This window comes from Odocoileus virginianus, chromosome 7, assembly GCF_023699985.2.
Source record: "Odocoileus virginianus isolate 20LAN1187 ecotype Illinois chromosome 7, Ovbor_1.2, whole genome shotgun sequence".
NCBI classification, from domain to species: Eukaryota; Metazoa; Chordata; class Mammalia; order Artiodactyla; family Cervidae; genus Odocoileus; species Odocoileus virginianus.
Window position 1 is genome coordinate 66,356,174 of NC_069680.1, and position 15,161 is coordinate 66,371,334.

General features: G+C 41.3%; 1 protein-coding gene across 30 annotated transcripts in view; it reads right to left on the bottom strand.

The window, feature by feature from the left end:
• Positions 1 to 15,161, bottom strand: part of KCNMA1 (potassium calcium-activated channel subfamily M alpha 1) — a 752,676-nt gene that overhangs the window by 157,219 nt on the left and 580,296 nt on the right. For 22 of the 30 annotated variants that reach the window (XM_070470892.1, XM_070470891.1, XM_070470896.1 and 19 more), the window contains one exon: positions 5,842 to 5,910. In XM_070470892.1, the coding sequence (XP_070326993.1) occupies positions 5,842 to 5,910 (69 nt within the window). Of the gene's footprint in view, positions 1 to 3,489; positions 3,502 to 5,841; positions 5,911 to 15,161 lie in introns of all 30 variants that reach the window. The other 8 variants (XM_070470912.1, XM_070470893.1, XM_070470905.1 and 5 more) reach the window with 1 other exon arrangement.

The window sequence follows — 15,161 nt, forward strand, 5'->3', positions numbered from 1 at the left end:
TGTAAGGCACTGTAAGCACCTCCAAGGGCATCACTGACTGTGTGATTCTAGGATGCCTTCTTGTTCTCTTTTGGACAGGAGGGGAGGCTTCACATCATCTCTGTGTGAGACTTAAGGCTGCATCATTTGCAGTATCCTGCTCAGGCTAAGGCAGCCTTCTGGGCGGGAATCAAAAGACTGAGCTCAGCTCTTGAGAATAATGAAGGAAAGACATCTAGATACACAAAGAAGTTTGTTGTGCTGGATTCCACTCATAGATTTAAGGGTTGGGTAAAGATGCATGTGCCCCTGATTTCAGGGGACCATTGCATATAATACTTTCTGTGTAAGGGTACAAACCTTCAAAGTCTCTTTAAGGAAAACTATTACTCTTTTTGATATTTTAGACAGTGAGTCTTCTATCCACATTCCAAATCTAGAAAGTTTAAATCCATTAAATCCTGCTCTCTTTCAAACTATAAAAAGATAAGGATCCTAGACAGAAGTAACTTTTTTTCCTGCCAAATGCTTGCTACCCTTAGAATATGCTATTGACCTTCTAATGGGAATATGTAAATCTTTCCAAAGATCTTTGATCTCAAAAGATGTTACGTTTGTTTGGCTTTTATGACTGCCAAAAGTCTCCCTCCCTGTGCCTCACTTTAAATCGGCTTTTGCTCCAATTTTGTCTAATTCACTAGCTTATCAGAGATAAACTTCAAGATGTGTCATGTGAGGAATCAAGGAAATTTCTAAGAAAAAAAAGCCTATATATCAATTAGCAGAATTCCAATAGGGACATCTTCTTGGCAGGGGTGGACTTTTTCTTAATTCAAGGAACTATAAATGATCTTTTTTTTTTCTATGACCTTGTTAATTTCAACTGAAAACATTCAGTAACAGCTGGAGGCAAAGGGCTGGTGTGACCCCCTCCCCAGGGATTCTTACTCTCCCTCTCTTTTTCCTAGGTTTGTATCTAGACTTATTTCTTGGTTCCTTATACACTCTATGGAGCAAATATTTATTTTCTGTAGGGAAACCATAATTAAATAAAAGACTGAAAACCATAATCTTATTTTATTTACTTTTATAAGCAAGTTTCTCATAGCAATCAGCTTAAAGCCCTGCCTGCAATAGGCACATTTCAACTCTCTTGAATGAATGAAAACCATAAGCAGTGGCCTCAGTTACAAAAGTGTCTCTTTCCTTCTCTAATAAAGAGAAAGGTAGTCACAGATGTTCTTCCAAAGACCAAGCGGCAATTCTCACCAGTTGGGCCTATCAAAGGAGTGACCACACTCCTGGGGATTTGGGGCTTGACAGCAAAATGATTTGTTCCCTTTCTCCACAACTTACACATAACAACTGGGAAACATCTAGTTATCCCTTCTTCAATCATCATAAACTTTACTTGGTCGCTATTTTTGGGGACAACCAAGGATTAGTCATTCAACTGAAACACATTTTTTTAAAGCGAACTTTTTATCCATTATGGATAAATATGACAGGTATGTATTTCTCTCCTCCCTCCCCTCAATTTTGATAGGTGTAGCGTACCATTCCCTGAGCAATTACAAAAATATCACTCACATGAGAAAACAGTTTGTACTTGATAACATGGTAATTATATCTGTGTCTAGCAAGCTAATGGGACTTCATGAACTAGAGTAAAAAGATAAGGACCATCTAGCACTTTAGCTCACGCTGTGCCCAGATGAATCATGCCACTGGGGAGTGATCTTTCTGACCACACAAGGTCACAGAGATTGCTATTAGATGGGACTTGGTTTGACCAGTGGTTGCCCTGCAGTTTATGGGCTATGTTCAGGCACAGCCTAAAGAAACCCCAAATCACAAATCTTATTGCCTTTCTGGAACTTTTCATTTCTTCTTGGGTATAAAATATATTCTGCTAGAGTCCCATACAACTGGACACATGCATTTTTCCTATAAAATATATGTAAGGGCACGGTGTGTATTCCATGCTTCAATATGTTTGAGCCCAATTCACTCACACAGAGACAGCATCATAAAGATTGCTCCCAGTTGGCCACACTCAAATGACCATTGGTCTGCCAATGACAGGGGCAAGGACTTGTTGAGCCTGAATCCATCTCAGTAATTTTAGAAATGTCATTTTAAAATCTATTTTGCACATAAGGAAAACAGGAGGCATATGGGATGGGAAAGAGAGCTCATTTGGCAAGGACCATGCTGGATATTTGGTTCTGGGAGCAAACCATGTCACTTTCTGATACACTTCAGGACAAGTCATGCCTATATCACAACATGCCTCACCACAAGATAAAAGGGCTCAAAGGCCAAAAGCCAACAGCAGGGGCGCAACCACTGTGGACCTTTGAAGATGCAAAGTGTTGCAGTAACTTCTTGCAGTTGGATCATATCAATAATACCAAACTGACAGGAAGCCACCTCTACTCAAGAAAATCACAGAAGAATCTGATTTTGGAAAGAGTGTCAGATAGATAGTTACACACACACACACACAATTACAAACAAAAACACACGACAGTGACTACAACCACAGAACAAAACAACTCTAGAGAAGATGAACAAGGAGGCGTCTCAATAGTATGTTTCAACAACACTGTCTTTGAGAAAACAACACTGCAAATATTAACCCAAAGAGTTGGGGGGAAAAAAAAAATCTATCGATGAGGATTTGGTCATGCTTCGTGCAACGTAAAACAGCGGCAAAACAGGGTGAGGTCACATGGTGGAAACTGAGATACGTCATATTAAGAAATATGCCCAAACACACTGGGAAGAAAGAGAAACACGAGTTCATCTCAATAAACAGTACTCATTCAGTAAATCAAATGTGACGACCTGGCAATTGAGTAGCAGCGTTCTAAGTCTGTACTGAGTACTGGCCCAGGGAGAAAGTACGTCAAATGTTACCATCAAAATTAGCATAAGGAAAGAGAGCTAAGTGTAAGGGCTTGGTCTCTGTTTTGTGGACAAAAGGACACACATTTGTCTCTACAAACTGGAAGCCAGACACAGGGCGGAGGAGGTCACTGGGAATGTGGATGTGGTATGCAGACAAACGGCACCAAAACACATGAAGACAGGACAGAAACAGACACCAAGGGCTGGAGAGAAGCATTCTCCTTTGTCAGCTCTGCGAGCATTTGTTCCCATCGCTGGTGCCATGACTGAAAACAGGATTGGGCCTTTGTTTTGTGTAGGTTTCCTGCAAAGAAGTTAGTGCATGATCCAAAAGAATCAACAAATCAAACAAGAAAAGCAATATGCTACTTTCAGTTTTGATGGACTCTGGTTGGAGAGAAGTTTGTATATAAAAACACATATATACACACACATATATATGTATATACGGGGCTAGACAAGGGAATGAGATTATATATATGTATACACATATATATAATCTCTCTCTTCCTGAATTCTTGGCAAAGGGTTAGTCCTGTGGTTAGACGTGAAGACGGAGGGTGCAAGTTGGGAGGAAAGTTAACGAAGAGAGCATACCGCTTTCGGCTTCTGCAAAACGACAAGAAAAGAATTGAAAATCAAACAATTGGATAATCAATTGACTGACACCAGAAGGAAAGAAGGAATAAAACCTTTGTTTCAAGTTATTTCAAGGATGCATGTGAAAACAAGGTTTTCTGGCAATGCATGGGAACAGTATCATGGGGGTGAAACAGTAACAAAGGAGGCAGTTCACACAGGTCAGAGGCACGGGGTAGGGGTGGAAAAGAGAAGTGCGGGGTGGTCCTCTGACTTTTAACACCCAGTCACTTAGGAAATGGGAGAGGAAGGCAAATGGGACATTTTTAAATGGAGAACAAAATCAAAATGATTATCTCAGGAAGGGTCAGAAGTTCAGTACTTTTTAACACGGATATTGTGTTTGAGTCCTGTGTTTTCTCGGAGGCATGATCCACATTCCCTCCAACACACCTTTTTCCACAAGAACCAATGTGCTTCCACACTGAGACCAAGCCACGTTTGAGGATTAAAGCTGGCAGCTATACACAGAAAGCTAAACCCAGGTCTTATCGGTTCTTTTCTCCCTCTTCTGAAAAAGGAAATTCTAAAAGCTCCCTGTATGTACAAATATGGCTTTGTTGAAAACATCTCTGATTTGTGAATTAATTGGAGCATCTATCAAATAAAAGATTGTGCCTTCAGGGAGAGCACTGTGTTCTTTTTCTTAGAATGGTGACGGTGGATTCACATTGAAACCGTTAACAGTCTTTCTCTCTCCCTCCTTAGTTAACAAAAAGTGGCAGGTGGGAGATGGCTTGTTAAGGTTCAGGGTGCAGTCTCCTGCCATGGAATTATTCCAGAATGGTTGAGAAACACTCTTCAGCATCACCCACATGATGCCATTTTTTTTCCTTAAAGGTGCATAGAAGTGATAGAGAACACTAAATTATACAAAGATTTACTAACTTGGCAACATGAGAATATCATTTGCAGAAACCGAGGATACACATTTTCCCCTACACAGGTACAGGGGTATATTGGCAACAACCTGGGCAAGCAACAATCCCAGAAACATCCATTTTATCTGTTGAACAGCAAATAGCCAAGAACTCTTGGGTGTTTTGCAAACAATATTCTTCACTTTGCCAGCACAGAGAAGAAAAACATACATCTACATAAATAGTTGTCAACTGCTAAGACCATGGTCTACCATGTGGCCACCAAATCTACCATTTTGTCTTCCTTTTGGTTGATTTGGATATTCAAAATAGTTTAATATGTGATCAGATTGACTTTGTGAGCAATCTGATCTGGTGGTTAAGGTAACAGAGAACATTGGATTGACTGGCTTACAATCCAGTGTTTGATTTTGTTTGTTTGTTTGCTTGTGTTTGGGTCATAGAGACATGGGCTACATATTTGAAAGTCTGGCTTTATTGAGTCATTCACTCAGAAAATGGAATCTCCTTAAATGATGATAGCAGGAACCTTCTAGTTTTGCCCCGCAATTAGTTAATAAGGCATATGTTGGAGGATATTTCCACCATTCCTTTGGACACCTACAGGTAAACTTTTTAACATGGATGTCAATGCAAGGGACATAAGCCTGAGCACTTCTCAGTAAGCTCTCCTTCTTCTAAAGCTATTGATAAGAATTGAGGAGCAAAAAGTCATCTCTCTTTTATCTGTAATGCATCCAGTACTCTAACAAAAATTCCTTGTTAATGGCAATGCTTCCTCCTTCCAGCACAAACTCATATATTGACTGGAGTGTTATCTATTTCGACCAGACCCGGTCCCTCATCAGTCTGATTTGCACATAATTAAGTACAAAATAAATAAATAAAGAGGGCTCCTGCCTCCAAGCACTGTTCTCTGGGCTAATTTACATGAAGCTGATATTCTGCCACCTGGATTTCAGTTGCACCGGGAGAAACACATATGGTACACAATAGGCTGCTGTAATTTGGCTCCAAGAGAGCTGTGATCTCCCATCACGGCTCTGCCCCATTCCTGCTTTGAAGGAGGCCAGAGTCCACCTGCTTTTTGCTCACAGCAGTAAACATGAGTTTAAGGACAGGGTCTGTCCCTAGTTTTATATTTAAAGGGTGAAAAGTGTAAGTTGGTGTGATCAGGTGGAGATCTGGATGCCTCACTCCTTTCCCTAGAGAAACAGTCTCTCCAGTGGCGTTTGGGATGCCAGGTGTGTCTGGGATAGAAGTGGCAGGGTCTAGTTAAATATGCCTTGAAATGTGACTTCAAGTCAGAGAAGTGCTGCATTAGGGTTCCAAGCAAATAAATAACGCATTAAGAAGTGAACCGAATGTTCCCAGCCTGCATGCTCACCATCATAAACGTCAGCTGGGCGCTGGGTCACGGCGAACTTACCGGCTCTCTCGATTGGCGGACTTGTACTCAATGGCTATCATGAGAAGCTTGAGCTTCACAAAACACAGCCTGCAATGAGACGGAAAGTGCTTCCCAGTCAGTGCTTCCAAATGACCAGAGCCACACCACAAACACTGTTACGACCTTTCCATCTCCTGATGCGGGCATTATCCAAGGGACCCCTATTTGACAGTATGTGTGCCAGAGGGAGGGGGCTAGGAGCCACACCTCCCCATCCTCCCCATTAAACTTGATTTCTCACAAGTGATAAGGTGCTGAATGTTCAAAGTGCAAATTGCACTCAGGTCTGGATGTCTAGACACACACCCCAAGCAGGGATTTCTGCCTGGGGATTTATGTTGGGCCAGATTCATTAGTTACTCGGTCGGGTAGTAAAATGTTAACTGCAGGGGGAGGGAGGTATTTGGAGCAGCTGGACCTGTTATTTGGATTCCATTTCGGTCTTTTGTACAAATGGCTCATATTGTTGTTCCGAGCAGACCCCTGTGCGCCTGGAATGATGGTAATAACCCTTAGCCTCCGTGTTAGTGCCCAGCACATGATGACGGCACCGCTACTCCTGGCTCCATCCAAGCTCTCTCACCACATCTGCTGGGCGCTCCTACCCGCAGCCCAGCCTGCATGGAGGCTGGCTGGCTCCTGCCTCCAGGTCTTCACTCACACGGTTCCTACCCCAGAAAGCCTCCTCTGCTCCCAACCCAATCTCCAGGCCCAAGTCAAATTGGACCTTCCATGTAGGCCTTCTCAGACAACTGTCTCTCTGATTTTCTACCTCAGAACACCTCCAGCACCTTGCGTGCAACCACATCGTTTAGCCCTTAGTTGATTTTATACTCGCTGTGGTTGCCTCCTACTGTTTCATGTGTCTGAACTTTATCTCCTCAACCAGTACAACTTCTTCAAGAGTTATGGACTTGTTTGGAATTCCCCACAGTGCTGTACATTGAACCTGATACAGAAAACTCAAGAAATGAATGAGTTCTGCTTACTCGTGTTCGGTTTTAAGAGAACAACAACAAAAAAAAGTTCAGTAAAATACTTATGCATAAAGATGCTCATGGAAGTACTACTAATACAGAGGAAAAAAACTGAAAGTAACCTAAATGTCCAATAAAAAGGCAAAGATAAAATGGCATACAGTATAGTACTAGCATTCAAAATGACTTTTTGAAGAATTTTTCAAGGTAGATCAATGAATATCATCTTGTAGGTACAAAGATGTAAATAACCTGATACAGTGAAAACATATATTTGTAAACTCACAGAAATAAAGGCTCACATAAACTAACAAAGAATTATATACATTATGTATCACAAGTTTCCTAAATGGGCATTATCACTCATGCTTTAAGGACTTTTAGATAGAAAAACATTGGTTCACTGATAGACTAAAAAATGAGTTGATGGTTATTCAGCTTCAGCACTATGAGGGGGAGAAGGTGCTGAGTCACAGGTCAGGCTCTTGGTGTTCTCATTTCATCCCCATAATATCCCTAAGAGGGAGATAAGACCCCAGTTATTCAGACTTCCATTGGTGTTTCTGGGCTTCCCTGGTAGCTCAGTTGGTAAAGAATCTGCCTGCAATGGGGGAGACCTGGGTTCAGTCCCTGGGTTGGGAAGATCCCATGGAGGAGGGCATGGCAACCCATTCCAGTATTCTTGCCTGGAGAATCCCCATGGACAGAGGAGGCTGGTGGGCTACAGTCCATGGGGTCGCAAAGAGTCAGACACGACTGAGCAACTCAGCACACATTGATGGTTCTATTTTACAAGTGATGAAACTAAGGCTCAGAAAGCCCATGTAACTTGCCCTAAGTCCCAAGCTCATACCTGGCAGGATATATAACACCTTTGTCCCCAGTGAAGCCTATTTTATATTGGGGTAGATAGGCAATGAGCAAATATACCAGTGAATACACAATACATTTCCAGATAAGGACAAATAACTGTGCAAAAAATAAAACACCTAGAGGTTAAAGACTAACTAGGGAGGTGTGTTATCTGTGATGGTCCAGGAGGTCCTATCTGAAAAGTAAAACGAGAGCACAGAGCACTGGAGCAAGATGGGAAGGGGCAGGCAACGAGGGGATCTGGGCAAAGAGCTTTCTAGGGGTGGAAACAGCAAGTGCAAAGGCCCTGAGGTAAAAAGCAAGTCACAGTGTTTAAGGACCAGCACCACAGCCAATGAGGCTGCAGCTGAGTGAAAAGAGGGACAGTAAAGTGAGCAGTGACAGTAACCAGGCCGGGGAGAGAGGTGGGAAGAAGACCACGAAGGCTTTGCAGCCACAGCAAGGAATCTGCAGCTTATTCCAAGTGGACTGGGAGGCTCTGGGTTGGTTCTAAATAGAAAGGTGACATCATCAGATGCACTGAACCTGTGGATGTGGCTTGCAGGTAACGTGCTGGTGAAGGCCTCAGGCTCTCTGGTGGGAACAAGGCCAGCTGTTCATTCCTGCCTGGGAAGTCATGGTCTCCCATACTGCTTTCAACAGACAGGCAGATTCCAGAGGACCACTTGCATCCAGGCACTTTTGGACTCTCCCGGTGATTTGCAGGTTTTCTGATTCCTGCTGGCAGACTCTAACGACCTGGGCTTTGTGCTGATTATGCAGGTTGCTGAAACACCAACCCACATATCCAACTACAGCTGGAAAAGTGCTCTTCTTAAGTTATGTTCCATATAGCATCACACTAACCCACACCGTTTATGGGGCTGTTACCTCTGGAGCTTAAATTGTTTAAAATATCAGATGGCTTATGCAATATTTGCTGAAATAAATTAGCAGATTAAGTAACCACTTTTTAATGTAAATAGCAACCAAGAGCCAAACTTGAGGAGAAGGCTGATCTTAACTCAGTACAGATCATGAAGAGACTGATTTGCTGAAATCCTTCGAGCAATAGCCACTCCCATTTGGGATTCTGATGGTTGTTGGCATCAAGGACCTTAATTGCTTTAATGACCTGATCATATTGGTGATAAGGGAAGAAACAGTTCATAGTTAGTTAGGGTGAATCATGTCTGCCTAGCTACTACAATACCATTTTCCAACTCTATATAAAAAGAAAGCTGCTTTATAACTCAGAAAAGTCACTAAAATCTACATAGCTTTGTGCATATTCCTCACCTAGCCCAGGGCAGACCAGCAGATATGAGTCTTCTTTTGTAACTTTCAAACCCATATCTAAAATGATTCTATGTGGGCGTAGAGAGGCCTCTTTCAAGAACTCTTTGACTTAAAACAAGCCTTTGTTCACTGGCCAAAGGGACTAAGAAGACAGAGACTGAGTGATACAAACAAAGTGCTCACAGGAGATCTTGGGTTCTGTGTTTGGGTCCAGGCCACCTCAGTAAAGCAGTATCACAATAAAGCAAGTCACATGAAATTTTTTCTTTCCCATGTTTACACCATACCATGTCTATATATACTATATATATATGTCTGTATATACTATACACAATAGCAGCATAATAAAACATAATGAACATACTGTAATTAGAAAGAAATCCACTGCAAAAAAAACAAAAGAATTATAAGAGTGACATCAAAGATCACTAATCACAGATCACTATAACAAATATAATAATAATGCAAATATTTGAAATACTGTGAGGATTAGAAAAATGTGACACAGAGACATGAAGAGACCAAATACTACTGGAAAAATGAGATAGACTTGCTTGAATAGGCTTGCCACAAACCTTCAATTTGTTTAAAAAAAAAATGCAGGGTCTGCAAAGTGCAATAAAGACAAGCATAATAAAAAGAGGTGTGAGTGTAAATGCAAACAGTGTCACAACCATAGATTTTTCAGACTCAGGCACTTCAAGATTGACCGGCCCTGCCCTTCTCACATGGAGGACAAACAGGTTCTAAGAAGGAAAAGCAACTTGTTCAAGGTCAAGTGGCTTTTAAGAAAAAAAGCCAAAAGCAGAAATCAAGCAACTTGTTCAGGATTAAACAACTTTCACGTAGAAATGTCAAAAATCAAGTCTCAGAGCAGTGTCCTACACAGTTACTTCTTATAAAAGCAAACGAAATGAAGTGGTTGCCAGAAGCCCAAAATGCAGACATATTCTGTTTGGTCCTACAGCATTTAAAAAATAGTAACAACGGCAAACAAAACACTAGAATTAGATACCAATAAGTGATTTCACATAAAAACTAGCTTTCAGTTTTCCTTCAAAATCAGATCTGGCCATATTAGGAAGTGCTGCATTCCACCTGGCTAAAAGGAACTGGACTTCCAAAGCACTTACACCTCTGGACAGGACATGTGCTCTCCAATGTGCCACAGTCCCCACCACTCCCTAAGGTCCCAGACCTCCTCTTTCTAATTGTCTGTTGCTGTCTGTCCCCTATAGGCATTGTTGTAGTTGTTCAGTTGCTCAGCCGTGTCCGACTCTGTGACCCCATGAACTGCAGCATGCCAGGCTCCTCTGTCCTCAACTATCTCCAGGAATTTTCTCAAATTCATATTTATTGGGTCAGTGATGCTATCTAACCACCTCATCATCTGCTGCCCTCTTCTTTTGCCTTCAATCTTCCCAGCATCAGGGTCTTTTCCAATGAGTCGGCTCTTTGCATCAGGTGGCCAAAGAGTTGGAGGTTCAGCTTCATTAATAATCCTTCCAATGAATATTTAGGGTTCATTTCCCTTAGGATTGACTGATTTGAACTCCTTGCAGTCCAAGGGACTCTCAAGAGTTTTCTTCAGCACACAATTTGAAAGTATCAATACTTCGGCACTCAGTCTTCATGATGATCCCAACTCTCACATCTGTACATGACTACTGGAAAAACCATAGCTGACTATATGGACCTTTGTCACAAAGTAATGTCTCTGCTTTTTAATACACTGTCTAGGTTTGTCATAGCTGTTCCTTCCAAGGAGCAAGTATCTTAATTTCAAGGCTGCAGTCACTGTCCGCAGTGATTTTGGAGTTCAAGAAAATAAAATTTCACTGCTTCCACTTTTCTCCCTTCTATTTGCCATGAAGTGATGGAGCTGGATGCCATGATCTTAGTTTTTTGAATACTGAGTTTTAAGCCAACTTTTTAACTCTCTTTTTTCACCCTCATCAAGAGGATCTTTAATGCCTCTTCACTTTCTGCCATTAGAATGGCATCATCTGCATATATAAGGTTGTGATATTTTTCCTGGAAATTTTGATTCCAGCTTATGATTCATCCAGCCTGGCATTTTGCATGATGTACTCTGCATAGATGTAAAATAAGCAGAGTGACAATATATGTCATACTCCTTTCCCAATTTTGAACCAGTCTGTTGTTCCATGTTCAGTTCTAACTGTTGCTTCTTGACTTGCATACACGTTTCTCAGGACATAGGTAAGATGGTCTGATACTCCCATCTCTTTAAGAATTTTCCACAGTTTGTTGTGATCCACACAGCCACATGCTTAAGTATAATCAATGAAGCAAAAGTGGATGTTTTTCTGGAACTCCCTTACTTTCTCCATCATCCAACAAATTTTGGCAATTTGATCTCTGTTTCCACAAATCTTGAGTAATTACAATTTACACTGGAAACAGAACTACACCTTTCCCTGTTTAAAATGACAGTTTTTCGTTAGTTCCTGCCATAGAAAACTGAAGAAAGTCAGGGTACAATCTCTGTTGGGTCTGGGCATAGGAGGAAGGGCAAATCAAGGTGAGTAAACAGGGAGTGGGTGGGGTGTGGTCACACTTCTTTACTTGTCTCTGTCCTCAAACTGAGTTTCTTCAGCGCAAGACACATGCTTTATCTCTCTGGCATTTTGCAAAGTGCAAAGAGTAAGCTTTCTGTAAATACTGATTAAATAAACGTATGAAACAAAAGGAACCAAAATCTCATGAGCTGCTGGAATGAAAAACAACAGATAAAGTGATAAACTAGGAGAGTCTAGTTTAGGCAGAAAAGGATGAGAAGTGAGTCTAGAATTGTGAAACAAGATGCTTTTTAACCTGTGGGTTAGAAGCAGACAGGAAAAGAAAGGTGTGGAAGGAACTAACAACAGTGATATGCTCTGGGAATCTAACGTTTGCCTTCAATCTGCTGTGACTTGAGGTAAGTACAATTCTAAGACACAGACAGTGATTTCTCCTTGGAACCCCCCCGCCCCCAGATCCTGTTACAAAAGATGTGCCTTTGGACTACTTAGGATTTATGTCCTAAAATTAAATATTTACTTGCATCATTTGACACCATTTTTTTGTAAAGCAAAATAGGTTTTGCTCATCTAATCCTCAGAGTCATTCTTATGGCTTGAGCATATACAGACCTGGGGTGGGAAGAGAAAGGAGGCTTAGTGTGTGGTAGAGAGCATGAAGGAAGCCAGGAAGCTTCCGCAATGAGATATACAAGATGAAATCATCCATAAGGTAGTAAGAATTTAATTCTTGTTTTCTAAAATAAAATGTCCCAATATGTTCAAGGAAGGAAGTTGCCACTGGTTGCAAAAATAATTACAGGGGAATCGAATTCTTTTTTCAAGGGGAAAAAAAAAGCATTACTTGTCACAAAAAGGTCTTAAACCAGCAATCTGCAATAAAACTGTTGTAATAACAAGTTAGATTGCTTTCTTGATAATTATTAAGTAGAGGTCTACTAAATTTGACAACATTATACAAAGCCCTTTTTTTTTTAACTGCCAACATCATCTGTTAACTACAGTAGTTTCAACCCAGATGTTCCTGAACAAAGGCTCTTAAGAATTAGAGTCCAACTGTTTCCACCTACCCAGAGGGAAATAAATTGTTCTTGCTATTAAATCAGACCCCTTGACTAGAAAGACTGCTTGCTTGTATGAATTAAGCATAGAAACCTGTTGTAGAATTGATACTTTCTAATGTGTTCAGGGAGGGTATGCAAAGATGTTGTTTGGGGCTACTGAAGATGATTCACCCAGGCGTGAAGGGGCAAGGACAGAAGAGACAGCTTTCACTGTGCCCTCCAAACCTAGCTCCACCCTGAAGCACCAGCCCCTCTTCAGTTGTCCAGAGGCACCCTGGGAATGTCAGGCTGGCACATGTAATCAGAGTAGATGCGGATGTGAACACTGTGCACTGGGAAACCAGATCTTTAGGATCTAGGGGCTAAAATGAAGAAGAAAAAAAAACAAAGAGACATGCACATTTAGGAGTTCTAATTTAAAATGATAAGCTCTCAAAATGAAAACATCTAGTTAAAGAAGATTTGAGCCGGTGGGATTTATGAGACTCAGTACCAGGAAAACGGAAGTGATTTAAAATGCTCATGAAAAATGTTGTTCAGATTTCCCAGTAGCTTTGATAAAGATGGAGTGGGGAGGCTTTAGAATAGCCCCACCTTCAAACACACCCAAACTCACAATATTTCCACTGCACACCTAAGACACTTGAATGTAAATAAAATTACATTCGTTCATATGGACAATTAACATCTGCCTAAAAATCAGTAAGTGCATTTTTAAAGAAAGCTTGCTAGTATTATTCATCAGAAATGTAAAACGTAAACTGTGTGTTTGTTATGTGCATCCAGCATCAAGTCAAGCCCAGGCATTTTCTGCTGGACTGCCTCCCTAACCTGTCCCATAGAGAATTCTAGACTTGTCATTGCCTCTGTGGCTTTTAAGAGTTTTAATAGATTTTATGGTTACTGGTTTATTCACATGTTGAAGGATTAGTAGTCACTTTCTGAGTCCCTATAGTAGAAATAATCATCAATGTTGTATTCCTGTCATTATGTGCTCAGTCCTAATTATAATACCCTCAGATAATTGAATGAATAGGGCTGGTTCTTCAAGGAAAAATATTTTTTAAAGATTAAACTTGAGCCTCTCCATAAATTCTCACAAAATGTTCATTTCTGCAGCCTGGCTAAATAAATCTATCACATAACAATAGAGCCTGCTGACTTCTTTCTGTTCCATGTTCAAATTCAGATGTCTTTCTCTAGAAATCATCTCTAATGATTTCACAGAACTCAAGTTAAACTAGCTGTAGCTTCCATTGGGCAAGAGACCCAGCTTCCTCTGAAAAAAAGTGTTAATTGCTCAGTCATGTCCGACTCCTTGCAACCCCACTGACTGTACCCCGCCAGTCTCCTCTGCCCATGGAATTCTCCAGACAAGAATACTGGAGTCAGTAGCCATTCCCTTCTCCAGGGGATCTTCCCGATCCAGGGATCAAACCCATGTTTCCCGCATTGCAGGCATATCCTTTACCGCCTGAGCCATCAGGGAAGTTCCAGCTTTCTCTCTGCTGTTGTTGAGTCACTCAGTCTTGTCCAACTCTGAGACCCCATGGGCTGCAGCACACCAGGCTCCCCTGCCTTTCACCATCTCTTGGAGCTTGCTCAAACTCATGTCCATTGAGTCCGGGATGTGATCCAACCATTTCATTCCTGTCATCCCCTTCTCCTCCTGCCTTCAATCTTTCCCAGCATCAGGGTTTTTTCCAATAAGTCAGCTCTTAGCTTCAAGTGGCCAAAACATTGGAGCATCAGACTCGGTATCAGTCCCTCCAATGAATATTCAGGATTGATTTCCCTTTAGGATTGACTGGTTGGATCTCCTTGCAGTCCAACAGACTCTCAAGAGTCTTCTCCAACACCACAGTTCAAAAGCATCAATTCTTCGGCACTCAGCTTTCTTTATGGTCCAACTTTCACATCCACATATGACTACTGGAAAAACTGTAACTTTGACTACATGGACCTTTGTTGGTAAAGTAATGTCTCTATTTTTTAATATGCTGTCTAGGTTGGTCATAATTTTCCTTCCAAGGAGCAAGCAGCTTTTAATTTCATGGTTGCAGTCACCATCGGCAGTGATTTTGGAGCCCAAGAAAATAAAGTCTCACTGTTTCCATTTTTCCTTCATCTATTGGCCATGAAGTGATGGGACCAAATGCCATGATCTTCATTTTTTGAATGTTGAATTTTAAGCCAACTTTTTCACTCTCCTCTTTCACTTTCATCAAGAGCCCCTTTAGTTCCTTTTCACTTTCTGCCATAAGGGGGATGTCATCTGCGAATCTGAGGTTATTGGTATTTCTCCAGGCAACCTTGACTCCAGCTTGTGCTTCATCCAGCCCAACATTTCACATGATGTACTCTGCATATAAGTTAAATAAGCAGGTGACAATATGCAGCCTTGACATACTCATTTCCCAAACTGGAACCAGCCCATTGTTTCATGTCTGATTCTACCTGTTGCTTCTTGACCTGCATACAGCTTTCTCTGGAGGCAGGTAAGGTGGTCTGGTATTCCCATCTCTTTAAGAATTTTCCACAGGTTTTTGTGATCCACACAGTCA